Source organism: Sebastes fasciatus, chromosome 21 (genome assembly GCF_043250625.1).
Source record: "Sebastes fasciatus isolate fSebFas1 chromosome 21, fSebFas1.pri, whole genome shotgun sequence".
Lineage (NCBI taxonomy): Eukaryota > Metazoa > Chordata > Actinopteri > Perciformes > Sebastidae > Sebastes > Sebastes fasciatus.
Window position 1 is genome coordinate 23,938,990 of NC_133815.1, and position 21,725 is coordinate 23,960,714.

The 21,725-nt window shown below is 42.5% G+C and overlaps 1 protein-coding gene across 3 annotated transcripts in view; it reads left to right on the forward strand.

The window, feature by feature from the left end:
* The window catches only part of LOC141759297 (partitioning defective 3 homolog), a 432,434-nt gene that overhangs the window by 209,821 nt on the left and 200,888 nt on the right, over window positions 1-21,725 (forward strand). For all 3 annotated transcript variants that reach the window (XM_074621247.1, XM_074621248.1, XM_074621249.1), the window contains 2 exons: window positions 5,646-5,785; window positions 6,310-6,438. In XM_074621247.1, coding sequence (XP_074477348.1) covers window positions 5,646-5,785; window positions 6,310-6,438 — 269 coding nt within the window. The remainder of the gene's footprint in view (window positions 1-5,645; window positions 5,786-6,309; window positions 6,439-21,725) is intronic.

Sequence of the window (21,725 nt, forward strand, 5' to 3'; positions counted from 1 at the left end):
GAGTTCTTCTACAGCATAGGACTGCGGTGCTAGTTATATACTTTTATTTGTTTATAATATGGTGAAGTTTTTCTTTTTCATTCTGCACACAAGCCTCTCATTTTAGTGAAACCAAGCTGTTGGTGGAGCTCCAGCAGCTCCAGAGGCTGATGCCAGTAGTTTAGTTTATTTTCACTAGCCACTTCATGGTCCAATTCAACACCAGCCATAACTCTCAAAAGTGCGCTCTAGTCCAAGTGACAGAAATGGTTTCTGAGATTATTGCTCGTGATTTAAATGGGGCTTGTATATTGCGAGCCATTCGTGAACTCTACATGGAGATGAATTATTGTCCAAATGTTGTTGAATTGGAAATTTAACTGAGCACTAAAACCCGACAAAGTGTGCCCCCCGAAATCCATTTTGACAGTTCCATTTGATTACAATCAGACTTTATCGCTACTAATGTACTTTTAGAAAGGCTTCGGCAGTTTTGTTGTTGACTCGTTGTAATTGTTGTGATTCGGCCCCCTAAGTGGGCCCCGGGATTGGAGTGGCGGGAGCAGATCTTGCTTGGCGAATTAACAAGAGTGCCTTAATCAAATAGTGCAGTCGAAAAGGACATACGCACCCCATTAAGTCATTCTAATGTGCCTCAGCCTCTCCTCATGTTTGCTGTTTAATTGGCTTATTGGAGCCAGGATTCCAACTAATCCAGAAAGGATACAATTACTTTTATCCTGGTCTTCTATTACCCAAAATAAAGACGTCAGTGGTTAATTACCGCGGGCCTATTAGAGTTGCATTCTCCTAATTGCCTGATTGGAGACCGTTAATGACGGGATCTTAGAATGGGCAGGAGTTTGATTCTGCTCATTAGATTGTGTTCAGGCCAGATGAGGGGAAAAGCACTGGAATGGGAGGAGGGGTCACGGTGGAGAGGGGGGGCAAAGACAGGGATGTAAAGGATTTAAAATGTTAAGCTCATCCAGATCTGAAACTGTATGACGGAGGTACAGTGGGATATCACTGATCATGAAGTAATGATCAACAAAACTTTATTTAGAACTCTGTGAAGTCACTGTTAGCTTTTTGGTTAGAAATAAAATCTGTCTTTTATTAGTCTATCTCTAAAGTTCAAAGGTACTCTCTGTAAGAATCAGAAATTGCTTGTTAACAGTGACACCTGTGCACTACCGACCATACTTGCCAACCCTCCCAATTTTCTCGGGAGACTCCTGTTTTTCATTGCCCTCTCCTGGTTTCCTCCCGGGTTCACATTTCTCCTGTATTTCTCCCAATTTGCTTACAAATTGTCACACTTTTTTTTCTCCATTTCGTTATCTTAGCCTGTTTCTGGAACTGAACAGTGTGTATAATCCCGACTGCTTCCACCCGGACAACAATACAGCTACACCAAAAGTTGTTTCCCGGCAGAAAAAGATCAGTGTTTGCTCACGACACAGCGCGGTTTGAGCTCACGTTTAAGCTGCGCTCGTCACAGCGTGCAGCGCTCGAAGTTGGGCTTTGCTCGGTGCAGCAAAAATCTGTTGTGGTGCAAGCCACTGGAAATAACGGGTTTCAGAGCACAGTGGTGCCGTTGTTACGTTGTGTCAGAATGGACCTTCGGTGAGTGAGACAAGGGGAGAGAAATGGAGAGTACTATGAGAAAGAAATATACTCCAGCAGAAGGAACAATAAATGAAAACGGATGCATATTAGTTTATGTTAGAGATTAACACGCCAAGTTCACACCAGAGGGGCACATTATTCAGTTCTCTTTCCTGGGAGTTAAAGGTAAAATCAAAAGTTTAACTTAAAAATGCTGTTTCAGTGTACCCTTTTTTTAAGGTCTCAAGGTTGGCAAGTATGCTACTGACACATGTGAGACTGAATGTGATTGACAGGCATCATGTTGATCAACGTTAGCAAATTAGCCAGCTAAAACCACAATATCACTATATATTTCACCTGCTTGGCAGTATTGTTAGCTTACCAAACGAAGGTCCCTCCATGAATCGAAGGCCCGGCAGATACTGATCCTAGTGATAACTGGCGTCGATAACGTTACTCCCTCCGCAGTTAACCCCCGCCGTCACTTCACTCAGCAGCAGGGAAACAAGACTCATTTCTGGACAAATTGCAACTTCCACTGTACATTCACTTGACATTCTCAGAGCTAAACTAACTCTCTTCTGCTCCGCTGCTCGCTTGTTTTCTCACACATTCGCTGCCGCTCTTTCTCTCTCTTGCTTCACCACTCACTTCCCACGTACACATACTAGTTTTCCCCCGACGTCGGTCACATTCCTGTTTTGCAAGACGGGCTTCACTAGATATAACTTTGTTTTTTTTGTGCTTCCGTGGAGTTAGTGTTGTAGTCTGAGTTGTGGTTGGAGCTGGTCGTTTGTTGGTGTTAGGGGACTCCATTTCTAACCGAACGTTAGCTATGGTTGCACGTGTTTGCCTTGTAAGCGCAGCTGAAATTAAAGGCACTCGCGGGCCCGCATGACGTGAGATCCGTTGGATTTTCCCCGAAAAATGGGTCCGGGTTCTTCACAATAAAAGCAATCTACAGGCTGAGAGGAAACCCAGAAAGGTCTAATTTTTTAGGTTAGGTTAAAACCTGTTCACACATTGGCAAAAAAACAACATGTTTATACATGTGAAGACTTACATACAGTCCCTTTAATTTCTGAGTAGGGAACTGATTGCCACGGCAGCGATGTGACCTTGTATTAAAAGTTTGCCGTTCATGAAGTCAAACTCTGCAGATTTAACATTCAACATAAACGATGGCAGCTCTTTTTCCGTCTGCTTAGTTACCCCGCTGCATTGATGGAGAGATCACAGCACGTCATTATCCTCGGCAGACAAACTTTTTTGACTTCATAAGCAACCTCTTCATCACCTTTCCGCAAGTTTGTTTGTGTGCAGACGCCACGAGAAAAGTTGCCATCCGCGCTTCGCCCTCTTTGTGTTTCTCGTTCATCAACACCATCACTGTCAGCGAGACGACAGAGAGTTCGTCAGACTGCCGGAGAGACGTACTGGGGGAAAGTAGGTCATGATGAACCATCAGAGGTGCTGACAGCTCTGTGAAATGAGCAGCTACTTTGACATGAATACTAATCACTGTTGTTACCATCAGAAAAGCCTCCACTGAAACCACATAATGCGACTCTCCCACTTGACTGCTAGAAACGCCGACGGCTAGGTTATGCATGGTGGAATGTATCTCTGAACGCTGTTCTTAATGACTCATCTAATAGCATTATGTAGCAGGATATTGAATTTTTAAATATTCTGTCAGAGAATAACCCAGACAAACACAATTTATTTGGTTTATCTCATTTCCTAGCTGACATTTGAAACCATTTCTTGCATTTATTTGACAAATTCAGGTCTGGTCAGCAGCAAAGGTCAGGCCTGAGATCCTCTTATTTATCTGTTATTGTATTTGCCTACTTCCTCCAGACCAGCAATTCATATTCATTAGATGGACCTTAAAGGTCAGCCTTAAAAGCTAAAGCAAAGAGCTTTGCACAGCTGATATCTCAAGTGTTTCCTCAGCTTACCACTCACTACACTTCAAAAAAAGCCTTGTAGCTTTTGCTCAATGATACATCAGTAAGAAACAACTATTAATGAGCATATAATGAGCACTGCTTTCCACATTACACAAACTGTCTATATATAGTAGAAGATGATTTGAACGCAGCCTCCTGACCAGCCGTTGCACCAAAAAGTCTGAAGGTTTTTTTGGTTAAAACTAGGGCTGTCAAAGTTAACGCAATAACGTGGTGTGGCAAATTATTTTACTTGTGATTTTTAGGTTGGAGAAGGCTCAATTTTAAAGCTAGAGTGAAGATACTGGCATCATATTAAACAAAAAAATTAAGGAATCCATCGGCACCAACTATGTCATACTAGCTTGTCGCAGAAGAGGCTAAATAACACTCCAAATGTGAGCTTAATTTTAGCGAGCAAACACTGGCATGGCCATTTTTAAAGAGGTCCCTTGACCTCTGACCTCCAGATATGTGAATGAAAATGGGTTCTATGTGTACCCACAAGTCTCCCCTTTACAGACATGCCCACTTTATGATAATCACATGCAGTTTGGGGCAGGTCATAGTCATATCAGCACACTGACACACTGACAGCTGTTGTTGCGTGTTGGGCTGCAGTTTGCCATGTTATGATTTCAGCATATTGTTTTATGCTAAATGCAGTACCTGTGAGGGTTTCTGGACAATATTTGTCATTGTTTTGTGTTGTTAATTGATTTCCAATAATAAACATATACATACATTTGCATAAAGCAGCATATTTGCCCACTCCCATGTTGATAAGAGTATTAAATACCTGTCAAATCTCCCTTTAAGGTTCATTTTGAACAGATAAAAAATGTGCGATTCATTTGCAGTTATCACAATTAACTATGGACAATAATGCAATTAATGGCAATTCAATATTTGAATCAATTGACAGACCTACCATCTATATATAGTATAAGGTTTTACTGACCCAGACATGATTTGAACGCAACCTCCTGACCTGCCGTTGTACCAAAACGTCTTAAGGGTTTTTTGGTTAAAACATCTGGCGCACGGCACATGGATGATTTAGAAAACAGAATTTTTTGCTATTTAGGTGTAGCGCACTGCATTTTAAGAGGCTAGTGAACAAGATTTGATGCATTCGCAATCCATAATCATTCACTTTGCTCTGCTTATTCTGGTCCCTAACCGCTCTTTAATCCGACCGTAACTCCAGAGCGTGGCTTTCAAGTCCACATGCACTTATCATAAACACTCAATTTTGGTTCATAGCATTGACACTATATTTAGAGTCGGGGACATGTTTTGACTTCCTTAAAAAACGGTGCGCGAGACACACCCTGATGGCAAGGATGGAAGTAAGTCTGTTTGCATTAACTATAGGAGGTTCAGAACATGGTGGAAAACCCTAATTTGATCCCTGCGTTGTGGTTTCTCATGTTACAGCGGCGTGTAATGAAAAGGATCGTTCAGAGATGGTTTCAAGAGTCCGGCCAAGAGTCACTGTAAAAGCAATGTGGTAGTTTGGCATGGCATTTTTAGGTTCCTTTTCTGACTTTTATTACAAATAACTATAATGAAGTACAAAATATTTCCTCTAAAATGCAAATATAGGGAGAAAACATTGTAATCATATTGTACATATTGGTCGTGCGGGGCTTTTTGAAATGAAAGCAAGAAAATGAATGTCACCATGTTTACCTGGAGAAACAAATCTCTTGTTGTTGACATTTATGAACTCATATAGACGTGCTGAAAGTCTTTACCAAACATAAACACATGCACATTACTTACTTCTCTCTCTTCAGAACGATAAAGCCTCCACAAGGCTGTAAATCAGTAATATCACTGTTTCTGTGGCAGCGCGGCGCGAGAGCACGCAGGCTGGCAATCTTTCAGTTTTACTGCCCGGGTTCACGCACCCCTGCTGGCAAAATGTACCTAATGAAGTGTCCTTGAGCAGGACGCCGAAATCTCAAGGATTGATGTTGTGTAGGAAACCTCTGAACTCTCTTTATGGCAATTAGGCACGAGAAAAACTAATCAGTAAAATATCACATTATATTTTTTAACCACATTCGTTTGTTTTCCATTATCCCCTAGGTCCAGAGGGTCTCGGGTTCAGCATCACATCCAGAGACGTCCCCATCGCAGGCAGCGCTCCCATTTATGTGAAAAACATCCTTCCCCGAGGGGCCGCCATCCAAGATGGCCGATTGAAAGCCGGGGACCGGCTGCTGGAGGTTGGGCGCCACTTTCTAGCAGCCTCTAACCGTTATGTAATGTTCGCAGTGTGCTCTGTGAGATTGTATTATTATTTCAGAGACTAATTACTCTTTTGCTGATATGGTTTTGTTCTGAAATTAAATCTTACAGAGCTTTTGTTGAAACGAGTCAAACACACCGCGTTCCCCACGGCTATAGCGGTTCAGCTCCAGCTTTGAATTGCTGAGGAAAAGTGGCTAGATGGAACAATATTTTGATTAGACTTCAATCAGACTGACATGAAAATCAGCTAGCGCTCACTTTAGGGGGAAATAAGCCATGTTTAATAGCAGCTCCGACTGGCTCAGTGGGTAATCTGCATAAAGGTTATGTGGAGGCCGTAGACTCCCCCTCTTTAAAGCGGGAGAGCTCTTTGATTTTAGTGTTGGCCGCCGAGTCTGTGTGTGTACATCTATTTTGGCCTGTTTGTATGTGCTTATCTGATGTGCTCTGTGTGTGTGTGTGTGTGTGTGTGTGTGTGTGTGTGTATGTGTGTGTGCAGGTTAACGGAGTGGACCTGAATGGTAAGAGCCAGGAAGAGGTGGTGGCCCTGCTCCGAGCCACGCCCATGGGTGGGACTGTGAACCTGTTGGTGAATCGCCCTGAGGACTCCCTGCTGCCCCGAGAAGTGGTCAGTAGCCAGCCAGCACCTCACTGCATAATATACTATATTCATTACTCACATTAACAGCTCATTGCAACAAGTTGGAATTCCTACACTTCTTAACAAGTGCGCAACACTTTATAATAACATTCATTTATAAAGATTGTTAATAAAAATTGCCTTAATAGTTATTTAACTGTTAACAAAATCATGACATTATAATTAATAATGTAAAGTAATTATTAGTAATGCTATAATATATATTATTTTAAGCATTATTATATATATTTTTAGAATTATTTGTTAAAAATTATGAAATCATTTGTAAACCCTTAAGAAATTGTGCATAAAATATTTATAAACATTACATAGACAGATATTTCTAACACTTTGTTAATGGTTAATAATACATTTGTGAAGCATCTATAAAAAATATTTAGATTGATAGCTAATACTTTATCAAAGGTTAATAATTTAATTTATTTTTTAATAATCTATCTAATGTTTATAGATGTTTTACAAATCATATGGTTATCATTAATGAATATTGATATAGTATATAACATGTTAATGCTAAACTGTTATAAATACTTTACTAATGTAATCAGAATGTAATTGTTATCGTCTCTCAGCTATGATACAACATAGTTTATAAACTAAACATTGCATATTACTCAAACTAATGAGAAAATAACAGAAATTATAGCATTACTAATAATGAGTTAACATTATTAATTAAAATGTCATTGTTTGTATACAGTAAAATAACTATCAACTAAGTTAATTATATAACCATGTATAACTGTTGGTTATTATAAAGTGTTGCCAACAACTGATACTGGAGGAGAATGGTACCTTATTATTCTCACTTAAAAACATAAAGTAGAATTGAGGAAAACTGTTATTACTTTATTCAAAATTAAAAAAACAAACAACAACAACATAAGAATGGGAGACTGATTTAGATGGTAATTGTTTTTGGTGTATATTACAATAATTATTGTTTACAGGGAATTAACTCCCCATAGTCAATTTGGTCCAGCAGCTGAACTCAGTGAACTCGCTCTAGGAAGATGGTAAAGAGCACTAAATGGGTTACAGCTGGGATATGGATTTGTCATGGTGGCTGCACTGATGTGCCTTTAACTGCTCCTTCAACCCATTAACTTCTCTGCTTGTCTGTCTTTCCATTGTGCTCTCTGGACTGCAATCTTTACATTCTCATGTCCGTTGTGTAATTCTACCAGCGACGTGTTCGTTAAAAACAGTTGATAGCTACTCCACCCTGAAGGAATTATGCCTCCTAAAAATCAATATGATTATGAATTACAAGGGATAATTTCAAAGCTGCAACGCTGGCTTAAATAGAATGACTTGAACACACATTGTTCCCTAAGTTTTAGGGTAAACCCCATACACACTCACACACACACATAGTTAACTACATGGACTGTGTACAAAAAAACACAGCTATGGCACACACACACACACACACACACACACACACACACACACACACACACTTTTTGTGCAGATGTGCACTAGAAGAAACACACACAGACTTATGGTTAAACACATTCAAACAAGGGCAGGTCATGTGCATGAGCAGGCACAATCACAGCTTTGAGCATGTGCAGACACACACACATAGTACACACACACACATACATAGACACCCTCAAGTGATGTGTATGAGCAGACACAAATAGCTTTGGACATATTCAGACACACACACACACACACACACACACACACATGAACAGGGACACTGACATACACACACACACACAAACAGAGTCTCGCGCTCAGACACACAGCCTACATACAGGGTGACTTTGGCTGTCGTGCAACAGATGGCGAGGCTACTGCCCTCGTCCAGCCTGCGCTCAGTCGCTCTGACAGCAGGCTCGGGCGTCACAGCACCTTGGCAGTCCGGGGGCCCCCGATGCCAACCTCACTCCTACCCATAATACTCAGCCGGGCACCCGGGCTGTTAACCCCGCCATAGGAGCTGTTCAACCTGTAGAGTGATGGCCCTCTGAGACACATTTTGCTCTGCTAATGTGCTGTTTTCTCCAGTTAGAAAAGCACCACCCCCCGGGCTTAGCTCCGCTTTAATCGCTCTGCAGCTTCTTTCATTTGAACATTCATAAAGTGGCAAATGGGCTCATATTTCATTCCTACTTGTATTAAAGGGAGTCACAAGATTTACATTTCAGAAGCTTGCTTCTTGAAATGAAAAACGATGAATGAATAAAAATGAAAACTGTGGAGGCAACTTAGTGTGGCTGTACATGATCTTATTGGCTGCTGCTAGCATCAGACCTCTGACCTTCAGGTTACTCAACAGGCTCTTTAACCGCTAACTGGAGGGATTCACCAACAGTAGCTGAATGATGCTATGAGGAGTGTTAAAAAAATAGGGCTAGGTCAAAGCTAACGTGATAATGACGCATTAACGCAAATTCGTTTTGATGTCACTAATTTCTAGAGATGCATCGATACCACTTTTTTTCAGACCGAGTACAAGTACAAGTACTTATATTTGGGTACTCGCCGATACCGAGTACCAATACGAGTACTTCTCTGTGCCAAAAAACCCTCGTTAACAGCCAGCTGGAGGGTGTGAGCGACACACGGCAGGCTGGTGAGTCCCGCATAGGAAGCGGTGCGCCGCGACCGGCTCTAGGTCGGCTTGGAAAGGCTCAGGGCCAAGGTGGCTGGCGGCCGCAGCTTTATAGCGCTCCCTGCCCAGACCTCGCCGCACTGTGGACGAAGGGCTGTCTGCGCCCTCTCTCCCCTCCCCGTGCCGCCAGATCGGGGTTCGGCCCACGTAAAAGGCGCCAGGTGTCTGCGGCGATGTCGGCAACCCACCAGACCCTTCTTGAAACACGAACCAAGGAGCCTCCAAACTTACACTAAAGTTTGGTGAGGAAAAACTGGCATGGCCATTTTTAAAGGGGTCCCTTGACCTCTGATCTCCAGATATGTGAATGAAAATGGGTTCTATGGGTACCCACGAGACTCCCCTTTACAGACATGCCCACTTTATGATAATCACATGCAGATTTGGGGCAAGTCATAGTGAAGTCAGCACACTGACAGCTGTTGTTGCCTGTTGGGCTGCATATATTGGACAATATTTGTCATTGTTTTGTGTTGTAACATAAAATCTCCCTTTAAGGTACATTTTGAACAAAAAAAAAAGGGCGATTAATCGCGATCAGCTATGGACAATCACGCTATTAATCATGATTGAATATTTTAATCAATTGACAGCCCTAGTGTATACATGAGCTTATTGGCTGCTGCTGACCTCTGACCTTCAGGTTACTCAACAGGCTCTTTAACCACTAACTGGAGGGATTCACCAAAATGATTGTTACCTCTTGTCAGCAGCTGCAACAGCAGTTGAATGATGCTACACAAGAAGGGTTAAAAAATGCGCTGCATGGCTGTCGACTCATGAGTGGCGTGAGAGCTCTCTTAGCTCCTCAGGAGGCTTCATGACGCGATCAGAGAAAAGCCCCATCACAGAAACACTGTCTAATAATCTCACTCTGTTTCTGTCTTTTTTCTCTCTTTTGACCAACTCCTACATACTGTGAGAGACTGCTACTTAATATTTCATCACTTTCCACGGCAGATTAGCATTTTGCCACTCTCTCCCCTTACTGTGCCGTTTTTTTTTTTTCTCGTCCTCTCGCACACTTTCACATTTCCCGGCAATGCTTTCACAAATCTCAATAATCCCTACAAGTATGTTCATAAAAAATCAGATAAGCAGGCCAAGGCTCTGCCAGTGACAGTTATTGCAAATAAAGCATGGAGGAAAAGCATGGTTGGTAATTGCCTCCTCTGTCACACACACTGTGGATTGGTGCGTGTGTGTGTGTGTGTGCGTGCATATATACTACACACTCCAATGCACACATAAACACACATGTACAGACAATCGCTTATGTGCTGTCATTCATGTAATTCCCTCAATGACAACGCGATGATGTTTTAAATTGTAGCGTGAGTGACAGGCCAGAGAACTGCAGGCATCTGTCAACGTATAGTCTTACACACACACACACAGACACACACACACACACACACACACACACACACACACACACACACACACACACTGTGGCAGGAGATCCAGCCGTATAGATGAAAACAGAAAAGAAGCCATTTTTTTTTTTTTGTCTAGTTGACATTTGCCTGCTGATGTTTAATGTCAGCGCCGAAAATCCCTCCACGTCTCCTTTTGTTTAGATGTTTCATTGTATGCCAGGCGCGCTGCTGCACGCGCCCCCAGAGGAATTAATTTACCCTCCCAGCATGTTTGCGTATCGTCTTTAATTACCACGGTCGGGGTGTATTTTGACACGCTTTCAGTAGCAATAGCAGTAGCTCTCGATAGCTTTCAATAAATATGTACTGGCTGCGAAGAGAAAAGGTTAAATGGCAATAGAGCAGAGTGGGCTGGTGTCTGTCTGGCTCCCTCTCCTCCTTCTACTCCGAGGATATCAATAGACATTTTCAGACAGATACAGTATGTTGTATCAGAGAAGTAGGGCAGCTTTAACCTTTACCAAACACTGGACTCATCACTAATAAGCCTGCCCTTTCATACCTCTTTCTTCCCTCTTAAACCTTTACCATGCATGATAATACAGTCATTTAGAATATTCCTCATCTTTGGTTCCGTCGTGTTGTACAAGTTTGGTTCTACAGGACGAACCCTTTTGACCTTCAGGTTATAACATTCATTGAAATAGGACGGGGGGAGAGATGACATTCAGAGACATTCAGACAGAGTTCTCTCTAAAAGCTCAGCCCCAACTCCCGAAGACACTGTAAGAGGCGCTGATCAATGGCAGCGTGAACAAAGTCACTTTATGCTTTATGTTATTCCTTCACTTGACAGCTCGGGGAGTTTGAATCAGTGATCATTAGGCAGGATTTTAACAGACTAAAGGGAGAGAAAGTGGAAAGGATTGCCGCCCCCTACGGGTTTGGAGGTTAATTCATCACTTGTATCATAAGAGGGGGGCTGTTATGAGGAGGTAGAAAGACTTGTGTCAGACATACCTTGGTGAATATGTATGAATATGAGTGACTCAGTGCTTTGTGATCTTCAGATACCTTTATGAATAATCTCAGAGTGCTTGTCTTCACACCTTTCTAATGATTCTTATTAAAGGTGAAAGATTTCATCTGACATAAAGAGACTAAGGAATGGGGAAATGAGACAAGGGTTGAAAGAAAAGGGGAATTTGTCTACGCTGAAAGTAATTATCAGTGGAAATATGGATGGATTGGAGTTCGGTGGGGGGAATAATCAAAGCAAATGGTGTTTGATCCTGCCTCAGCTCTCACTTAAAGGCCCTTACGCATCAAGCCAACGGTCGGCCGTCAGACAGATTGGGGCCGTCGGTGAGCGCCTGTCGGCCTAGTTTTTTCGGTGTGTCCCGAACCGTCGGCTTTAGTCTTCCCATGTCGGAGGTTTTTCACCCGTTTCAGCATGTTGAATCGGTGGCGGCGCCCGCCGGTGAGAGAAATCACTCTGATTGGCGGTTCAGCTTAAACGAATCAGTGCACGGGAAGAGAAACGGACGTGAGGAAAGCAAGCCAACGAGTAAAGTCATCTCATCTGATCATTCCAATACATGGATATTTTCACAACAACCCTTTTTGAATGACGAACACAGACTACCACGACCTGCTGGTAGGGAGAGTTATTACATCTCACACAAGCACAGAACGTACGTGGTAGTCGGCTGTCGGCTCTAGTCTTTGCGGTGCGTTCGAGTGCAACTTTTTGGACAAGACGAAGGCGACATGAGGCGACACAACTGCTGGCCTTCATCCCCTTTTGTTCTTTGATGTGTCCCCAGCTTAGCCTGACACCAACCACCATGTTCTCCCCTCTCCCTTCACATTATTCATCACCTCAGATGCAATCACACTGACCACAGCAAGCCTCAACAGTAAAGCTATATTACAAAACAAACCCCAGACGCACACACACACACACACACACACACCACTGCAATTCCCACATGGAGGCAAGGCAAGGCTACTTTTAAGCACATTTAAACACTCACATATACACCACACACTTCACACGCGTAGCCGGTGGATGTTATTTATTGTTGGCATTTATCTCCCAGCGTGCAGCACTGTTTGTGCTTATAGCTGCGAGCGACGCTGAGCCTTCAGTCCACATCGGCCAGCTTTGTGGAGTGGGAGATTGTTTTTACGGCTCGGCTTTTTTTTTTCTCCCCCTGTAATAACCAAGTCAAATGTCACGCTTCACCGCGCAACAAGCAACGGCAACAGTCGAGAAAAAGCGAGGAACCGTTCCTGCCTCCTCTTAAAGATGTCCATCCACACCCTGCCTGCCTACGCTAGTGACAGAACTCCACATCACTACACCTGTGCTGGTGTCATTTAGAGCAAAACAAAGGCAGAGGAATGTGATCTGCGACTACCAGTTTATTACATAAACGATGAGTTGTAGGAAGTATGGTGCAGGCCTGTCGGTGACAAATCATTTGAATTCATTCCGAACCCCTCGCTACAGTGTAAGTGAATTAGCCTGCTATGTCAGCATGACTGCAGTGATCTCAACTCCTTGTCTATGCATACACTCACTCATCGCCTAAACATGTTTTAACCAACAGCACAAATGCTAATGTAAAACACAATATGGGCTCGATTAGTCACATATGCTCAAGAGCCATAATAACGTTGTCAGGCTTGCCCTTACATCATTCCGTGACCCTAGATGAGCAGTTTTTTTTAACTTCCAATAGGACTATGGACCGTGGAGAACAAATGGGCTTGTGAAGCTGCTGTTTTAACACCGTGGACCACATAAGAGCAATTAAACAGTACATTAAAATCCCCTCTTTACGATCATATCACACTTGTCACTGATCCATTAGTAGCTATATCTGCCAAGCAATGAGAATCTTAATTGCACAATTAATTCCGGCCTCTGATTGATGTGACCGCCGGATTTATGGCTCGTGCGAATGCCGGGGAAACGCAGTAGACAAATGCGTGACAGTATTGCTCACAATTATAGCAGACTAATGGCCTGTTTCATAAGTGCCAACCCTGGTGGCCTGGTTTAAAATCCTCCCTGCCATGTTTTTTTTTACCACTGGACTGTAATTGAGGTATTCAGGAGGACTCCATTTGTAGTACAGTTGCTTTAGCTGCTATTTATATAAGTCTCTGAAATCATTATATACAGTAGAAATAAAAGCACTGCTTCCCTGAAATGGATCCAAACAAGCTCCCCATTGTTTTTCTCTTCCAAGTCGAGGCAATCATCGTCAGCGTTTGCATTGCTTTGCGCAATTATTCACGGCAGATGCTATCTCTCTTCCTCTTTCTTAAGCATTGCTCTAACAGAGTTACACAGCCGGCTTTTGTTGTGGCGCCCGCCGTACAGTGAGGTTTCCATTCACGACTCCCCCTGTATTAAAGTTGGAAGACAAGAGCAGACTTATGAAGCTGTATTGATTTCCTCGCTGCCGAGATCCATTTACCGAGTCGGTAGAGGGGGAAATGAATTGATACAAGGCAAACAAAACACAACCCTCTGTCTTTGGAGGCAACTAAATGATACACAGATCTGTTGAGTTAGAGCCAAGTTCACCCCCTCCTCGTTCTCCTTTCATTTACTCCTCAACATGGGATTTAACTTTGTCATTCCTCCAGTCTAGGACGGTTTAGTTAAAACGTTGTGAATGGAAAAACAACATCTCCGCCGGGAACAAAGGCTCCAATATGTGATGCTATCAAGAATATCTGGCAATGGATGCATCTATAAGCTGTTTTATGTATGCCTCTGCACCGGCGACAGTCATGGCCGGAGGGATTATGTTTTCAGGTTGTCTGTGCGTCCGTCCATCCATACCATTTTCGTGAACGCAATAACTCAGGATTCCTTTAGAGATTTCTTTTAATTCGGCACAAACTTCCACTCGGACTCAAAGATCAACAGATTAGATTTGGGTAGTCAAAGGTCAAGATCACTGTGACCTTACATTCACCCCGTTCTTGCAAAATCAATATCTCAGAAACGCCTTGAGCAAATTCTTTCAAATTTGGCGCAAACATCCACTTGGACTCAACAATGAACTGATTAGGTTTTAGTGGTCAAAGGTCAAGGTCACTGTGACCTCACATCCTTCCCATTCTCGTGCTACCTCAGGAATGGCTTGAGTGAATTTCTTCAAATTTGGCACAAACGTCCACTTGGATTCTAGGATGACCTGATTAGAATTTGGTGGTCAAAGGTCAAGGTCACTGTGACCTTACATCCTTCCCATTGTTGTAAAAAAGCGATATCTCAGAAATGGCTTGAGTGAATTTCTTCAAATTTGGCACAAACGTCCACTTCAAGGATGAACTGATTTGATTTTGGTTGTCAAAGTACACTGTGACCTCACAAAACACGTTTTTGGCCATAAGTCAAGAATTTGTATGCTAATTCTGACAATTTCACACACATGTCTAAAAGGATGAAATGATGAAGTGATGACTTTTTGGACAGACATGGATGTAACCTGGGACTTGACCGGTTAGTGGAGGCATACAACTGTAGAACAACAGCATTAGAAAACAGTTTTATTGCCAACAACGAATTTGTCTTGGTGATTTGGTGCGTTTGCAGCAATAAACAAAAAAAGTTGTACAAAATACACTGCTGATCTAAGATCAATTTGCTTTGTATGAACAATATATAACTAATGTAAGATACTAGATAGAAATAATGTGTTCAGAACATTGAGATTATCCTTTTAACATTCATCCGTGTCTTGTCTCACATCTCCTTTCACTCCTTTCACTTACAAACACAAAGCCGAATCATTAACCTTGGGAATGCTTTAAGAGCGCAGCGTTCAGATGATGATAAACCTTTTTATTATTCTTCCTCTGAAGTGCTGATAAACAGCGCTATCTCGAGCTCTGCAGCATCTACAGCCATGCCAAAAAATGACATCTTTGGTATTAATATAATTAGATGTCCTTTAGCGTAATGCTCTTTCACAGTAAAGGATGATGTAATGTGTTGCAACTTTTTCCTAATAAAGATGCTGAAGACAGACTCTTTCTTATCTGTCTTTTTAAGGAGTTTATTTATATAACAGCAGACATTTTTACCTCAGCAAAAACTTGGCAAACAACTCGAGGAGATGAGTCACATCTTACTGGTAGGGCTGATAATTTAAGGTGCTGTAACCCTTTTGCAGATATTCACACATCTTCGATAATGGATTCCCAGGCGTACTCTATATGATATGACTTTAAAACAGACCAGCTGCTAGAATATAATTGAGTGCAATCAGCAAATTGCTCTGCTATTACAAATGTCTAGAAATAGCTGACCTGTACTCTGTAAATCTTTTCTAAAAATACAGCTGGAACTCAGGTGAAGTCAAATTACAGGAATTGCTCTAAAGGCCTTTGGAAGGGGGGTAGTGTAGAGCTGTGGTTTTGCAACCTGCAATCAGCGAGAGCATCTATGAATTTACGGAGCTCTTCAGAACAGTTTGGCAGCAGCGGATGCATCTTAGAGGTCACTTTCTCTTCCACTTTATGGCTTAAAATGTCTCTGAAATGACAGGCCATGGTGATCCAGTAGGTAAGGGCTCCAATGTGTTACCATGGCACCAAAAAGCTCTTCCCCATTTCCGAAAAAGCATCGTCTTGTAGGGACACTTTATCCAAATTGTCCACTGAAAGCTTCATCAAATCCATACTTTGCTCTCACTCCCAGGGACACTTTTTCTCACCTTTTTTCCTCTCCCCTCTTCTTGTTTATCACTGTCACCGTCTCGCTCAAGAACGCCGATGAATCCTTCCTGCATTATTACCCTGGCTCCTATAGAAAGGTTCTCTGATCAAAAGTGCAGAGTTCAGAAACATGCTCCGTCGTAATTAAAGTTAATGCTGCCAAGCGCGGTTGAAGACAATGCCAGCCTGGTTAACGATTTCTGAGCGTGTCTCGTCGGCGCCACCTGTTTTCGTTTAGCACTTTTCAGCAGCTGTTCCCATAATTATGCTTGCTGTCAGTGCAGAGAACGGGAGGGTGCACCGCAGCATTGTGCTATGCCGATAAACAAGGTAGTTAAAGGCCACTTATGGCGACACAGTCACTCTCCCGGAGGGGATTCAGCGTCTGTTTCCAGAACACATAATGCCTTGAAGTGTGTATGTGCAGTTGGACATAGCAAAGCGCTTTTTATCCGCCATTAGCTTGAAATGAGAGGCATCTGCTTCGTGATGTGCGTCTATACCGTGGTTCCGCCGAAACGCCTTTGCAAACATCCCCAGTTGCCAAGTACACTTAAAAAGAACATAGAAAATAAAAAGTGAATTTCTGATTAGATGTAATCGCTTCCTAAATCGCCCACAGAAACATCTAGTGTCAAGCCAAACCTGAGTATTAGTCTGATTTTGGTTGCTCACAGAGAGATCTACTCTTCATTGATAATGCATTTGCAGTGATGTACATAGATCTGGCCTCAGATGCCCTCATAGAAACAGACTTTGTTCTGCTAATGAGCCAAATGAGCCTACTCATTAGAAAATCCCCAAAGGGGAACAGTCCCAGTTTGTCAGCGCTGAGTCCAAATGTGTTGGATTGCCCAGTGAAGACCATGTAATGTTAGTTCACAAACACTTAAACCCTGCCACTGCCAGCCATGCACGTCATGCCCTTTAGTGTTGTGTAACAGAACAGCCCCTCATTGTACCTGAATTAAATTTGTTTTTAGGCTTAGGGGTATTTAATATTCGTCCCCTTTGTCAGAAAATGTTGCGAGGAGAAACACCGCCAACAGAAATTTGTGTTACAATACTTATCACGCGTGCACCCACTTTTGCAATTACACCCATGGCTGATTTCTTTTAGCCCTTTTAAATTCATTTCCAATGACCTTTATGTCGCCAAATTGGGCCAAGTGTGGAGAGAAGTTTCCAGCGGTGTTAATTGTTTTAGGCAGTGATGTGCGGAGAACTCTGAGTTATGTGTGAATAGATGTAATTGTGATTCATTTGCACTCTCTGGCTCTCTCTCTCTCTCCCCTGCATCTCACTCCTGCTTCTCCTGTTTTCTTCTGACACACGCTCACGCACATCCAGCACACCTTTCTTATTAGCACGTGACAAGTTAAGCGAGGTAGAAACAAAACAAAAAAGGCCCTATTAAGCAGGCGGGGCTCTTTTGCAAGACAGATGAGCAACACTTTACTCTGTTCACCTGCTTGTGTCTCTGCTCAAATGCTGCCTCGATTGCCCTCCTCCTCCCCTGCCAGGACAATAGGCTGTGATGAATGGGTGCTATACCCATCGCAGTGTTAATTAATAAAGGACTTAATTGTATAATGGACTGTGACTGCACGGCTCTGTCAGAGAGAGCAAAAAGAAAATGACAATGGGCTTCTTTTGTGATGAGCTGGCCGGTCACTTGAGTTGTTCAGATAATGGTAATAATTATATTACAACCACTCTACTTAAAATTGGTTAAGCATTAAGTTTGACTTTGATGATTGGTACCTGAGTAGCCTACAGCACTGCACCTTTTATACACCAGGCAACATACCATTTTTGCTGCCACCAATGGTATCTTTAGACAACTACACACTACATTTTCAAAAAGGGAACGACATACAATATTATAATGTGGTTTGACCATGACGACAATGTTAAGACTGTAGAGACTCGTATTTGCGAATAACAGGCTGGTTGACGACAGGAGCGATTCTAGGATGACAAAGACATGTCCAGTCAAAAGCATAGGTTTCATTTCAACATTGGGGGGGACACATCAAGCCAGGGGTCTGCATGGGGGATCCTCACCCAGGAAATGTTGAATGGCAAACATTTAATTTCCTGCATTCTGGTGAATTTTTATGCACCAATTTCTGCCTTTTCTGCATCAAGTTGTGGTGGAAATGTCTTAATGTCTTGAGATCAGACGTCAAGGCACTCCTTTTTTTTTTAAAAGGAAAAGGAAAATTGCCATGCCAGTTTTCCTTCCACAAAATTTTGCCTAAATTCAAAGCTCCTTCCCGACAAGTTAACGTGTTAATATGACATGAATTCCTTAGGTTTTCTAGTTTCATATGATACCGATATCTTCCCTTCCCGCGACAGCATCTTAAAGACAGTAATGTCGGCTAGGATCGCCGGCAATCCCGCAGGTCTCAGAGGGTTTGATAATTATTTTTTTGGGGTGCTGAGATTAAATGTAGGTGTGCTTGAGCAACCCTAAAAAGAGTCTAAAATCGGCAAAGTTTCACAGACATTTGGCAGCTTTGTTGCATTAAGTACACCTATAAACAGAGTTTTAGCAGTGCATACATGTAGACAAGCAGCATATACTTACCTTCACAAGTGCGTGAACAGGTAGACACAAACATGTATGGGAGAGTTACTCTAATTGTAACAGTTTTCACTTTTCACTCTTCATTTTTTTATTCTGACCTAGATATGTAAACGTTTCAGCCTACACATGTCTGCTATCATAAACCACTTAAAGTTTTTCAATAGAGAACAAAAAGTTGTAAGGAATTAAACTGAAAGTGGATGCTGTCTGAGTCTTAGTTGTAACAGCGTGAACTACTGTACGGTTGTAACATGGCTAAAAAACAGCATTAAACAAATACTTTTCATGGTAAATCATCAAAAAGATTTCAGTCAACTGTTTTTACGTCGATTTCATACCACAGATGTGATCAGAAAATGTATGAAACAAAATTACACTAATAAAACCAATTGGTGCATTTGTGTCCTTCCTTGTTGGCAAGTCCATTGATTACACCTACATAGTTAACACATTTTATTGATGGACGTTGTAAAAATACTACAACCCTAATTTTATTAAGATTAAAATTGAAAGACATCTGAGTATTGGCCAATACGGTGCATGCTTTTTAGGGCAGCCCGTGCGTACAGAGAGACCCTGTCTGATGACTTTCTCTGATGCTTTTTCTAGCACATCCCCGGGCACTAACCACCGGTCGCGCCCATGCTTTAGCATTCCTTACAGACCAGAACTAGCATGCATGACGTGAAAACTATGCTAACTGACGAAGAACAGATCAATGCAGGCAACCATGTGGATCATTTCAAACACAATTTTATATCCGAAAAATACCTCTGGATGTTAATTTGTACTTTTTTTACCCACTGCCATTCCCTGCAGAGTGGCCGGATCCTGTTGATATTTCTCAGGGATGTTTAGTACTGCACTGGTCACATGCCGTGATGAGGTCATGATGGCATTTACATAGCAAGAGAAAATGTGCCTGTTACAACTGTAACGTTTTACATTTAAGGTAACTCCCCCCTACTTAACAGCAGATATGTCAGCATTCACATGACGAGCGACTAAAGCAACGAAAAGGCCAGCGTGGCCAGCTACATCGTCACCAATCCGCTGTTGAAGCGTTGCTGAAACGCTCGTTGACGTAGTTATGTCGTTAAATAGCACTAGGAACAGAACAAAAACATATGATTGACTTACACTTCACCACTTCATTGGAGCGCTGAAAACAAGTTGACTCCAACTTTATTTGCAGTGTCAGGCGTCAATCTGTAGCTTCATGTCACCGTCTTCCATTGAACATGACTTGTAACCTGTTGCTGTGTCGCTCGTAGTGTGAACACAGCTTAAGGAAGTCGACTTCCCTGCTTCCTCACAGAAGTTCAGACCACATTACATCATATTTGTTTGAGTTTTACTGTCAGAACGAACACATCTGAATGTGATTCTGTAGTTTGAGTTGTGAATCCTGACAGGACACATTGTAATCTCAAAAGTTTGTTGTTAAAATGTGCAAGGCCGAGTGTCTCACAGTCATGTGTAGTTTGTCCCTGGCGTTAGCAGCAGGCAGGGGTGGAGGTGTTGGAGACATTCAGCCATCATTAGTGAGTGCAGCTGTCTCCGGAGAGAGTTTTTCTCCTTGCTGTTTAGGAGACAATTTGGGTTTGTCACTCCGTGTTAGCAGAAGGTTTCCTGCCAAGTGACCGCAGCTGAGAAAATAATTTGATTTGAAAAAAAAAAAAAAACATGTTGAACCCCCAGATGTTGAAGTTAACAATTGGGATTTTTGGCTGATAACACAGACATATTTTAAATTCAACCTTTCCATTGTGCTTTTTGATTTAAGCATGCAACCGTTTCACTGTTTTTACATCAGTTCATCTTATCGCCAGCGCTTTTGTTCTCTCCGTCCCAGGTGCATAAACGGGGCTGAGCTCGGAACAATGAGGCGACTTTTCTTTCTTCTCCTGTTCAGAGGTGGTTGAATCCAGCTCCGCCTGAGCTGAATCGGTGCAACGAGGCCTGTCAAGCAGCCTGACAAACTCATTCTTGGCTAGCGGCGCTTGTTCCTGTCTGATGAAAATGTTACACTGCTCTCTCATTCTCTGCCTCGGCCCGCTATTCCCGGAACACGGCTCTGAGTGGGTGGTTATTCTGTCATCATTTTGGAAGAGAGAGCGCGCGCGCGCACACACACACACACACACACACACACACACACACACACACACACACAGAGGCTCAGACAGGGGCCATCCAAAGTAATTTTTTCATCCAATGTATTACTGTGTTCAACTGCTGGGCTAAAAGCCTCTCCGGGGACATAACTCATAGCCACTATTTATTTATTTTATTATGATAAAACATCTTGGTTAAAGATAAAGACTGACCCTGCCAATGACGCACAAGGCCATTCATCCACGAGCGTTCTTTTCAGAGTGGAAATTGTATGTTTGCGCCGCGTTGCTAAGGGGCCCGCATTGGAAACCAACTGATCACATTCCACGAGCTAAGGTTGCTTCAATTTAACCGCCGTCAAAGCTTTCTGTGTTGACAGTTCTCACACAATGTCTTTCCAAGCTCCAAACAACAAAGTGTGAAGTGAAACATTGTTGATGTATTATATTTACACCTGCACTGGATGGGGTTTTTCTGTCCCCTATCCGCTTTATTCAGCCGTTTGAGAGAAAGCAAAGGGTCATTTCCCAACAAGAGCCGGTGATTTCTGCAAACGAACCGGAAGTGTTGAAACGCAGCGTGATTAAATGGATTCCAGCGGTCTGAATTTACTGTGGGGGTCCAGTCACGGACAAAAGCACCATTTGGCAAGTTGTACTGACAGGTGTACTGCCACTTTTGAAAACAGGAGGAGAAATCAGAGAGAAAGAAAAGGGGGCAGATAGAAGGGCCGTCTGGAGAATAGGGGCTCAGTCAGAGGGTGTTGAAAAGAGCCTCCACCTGAACGCAC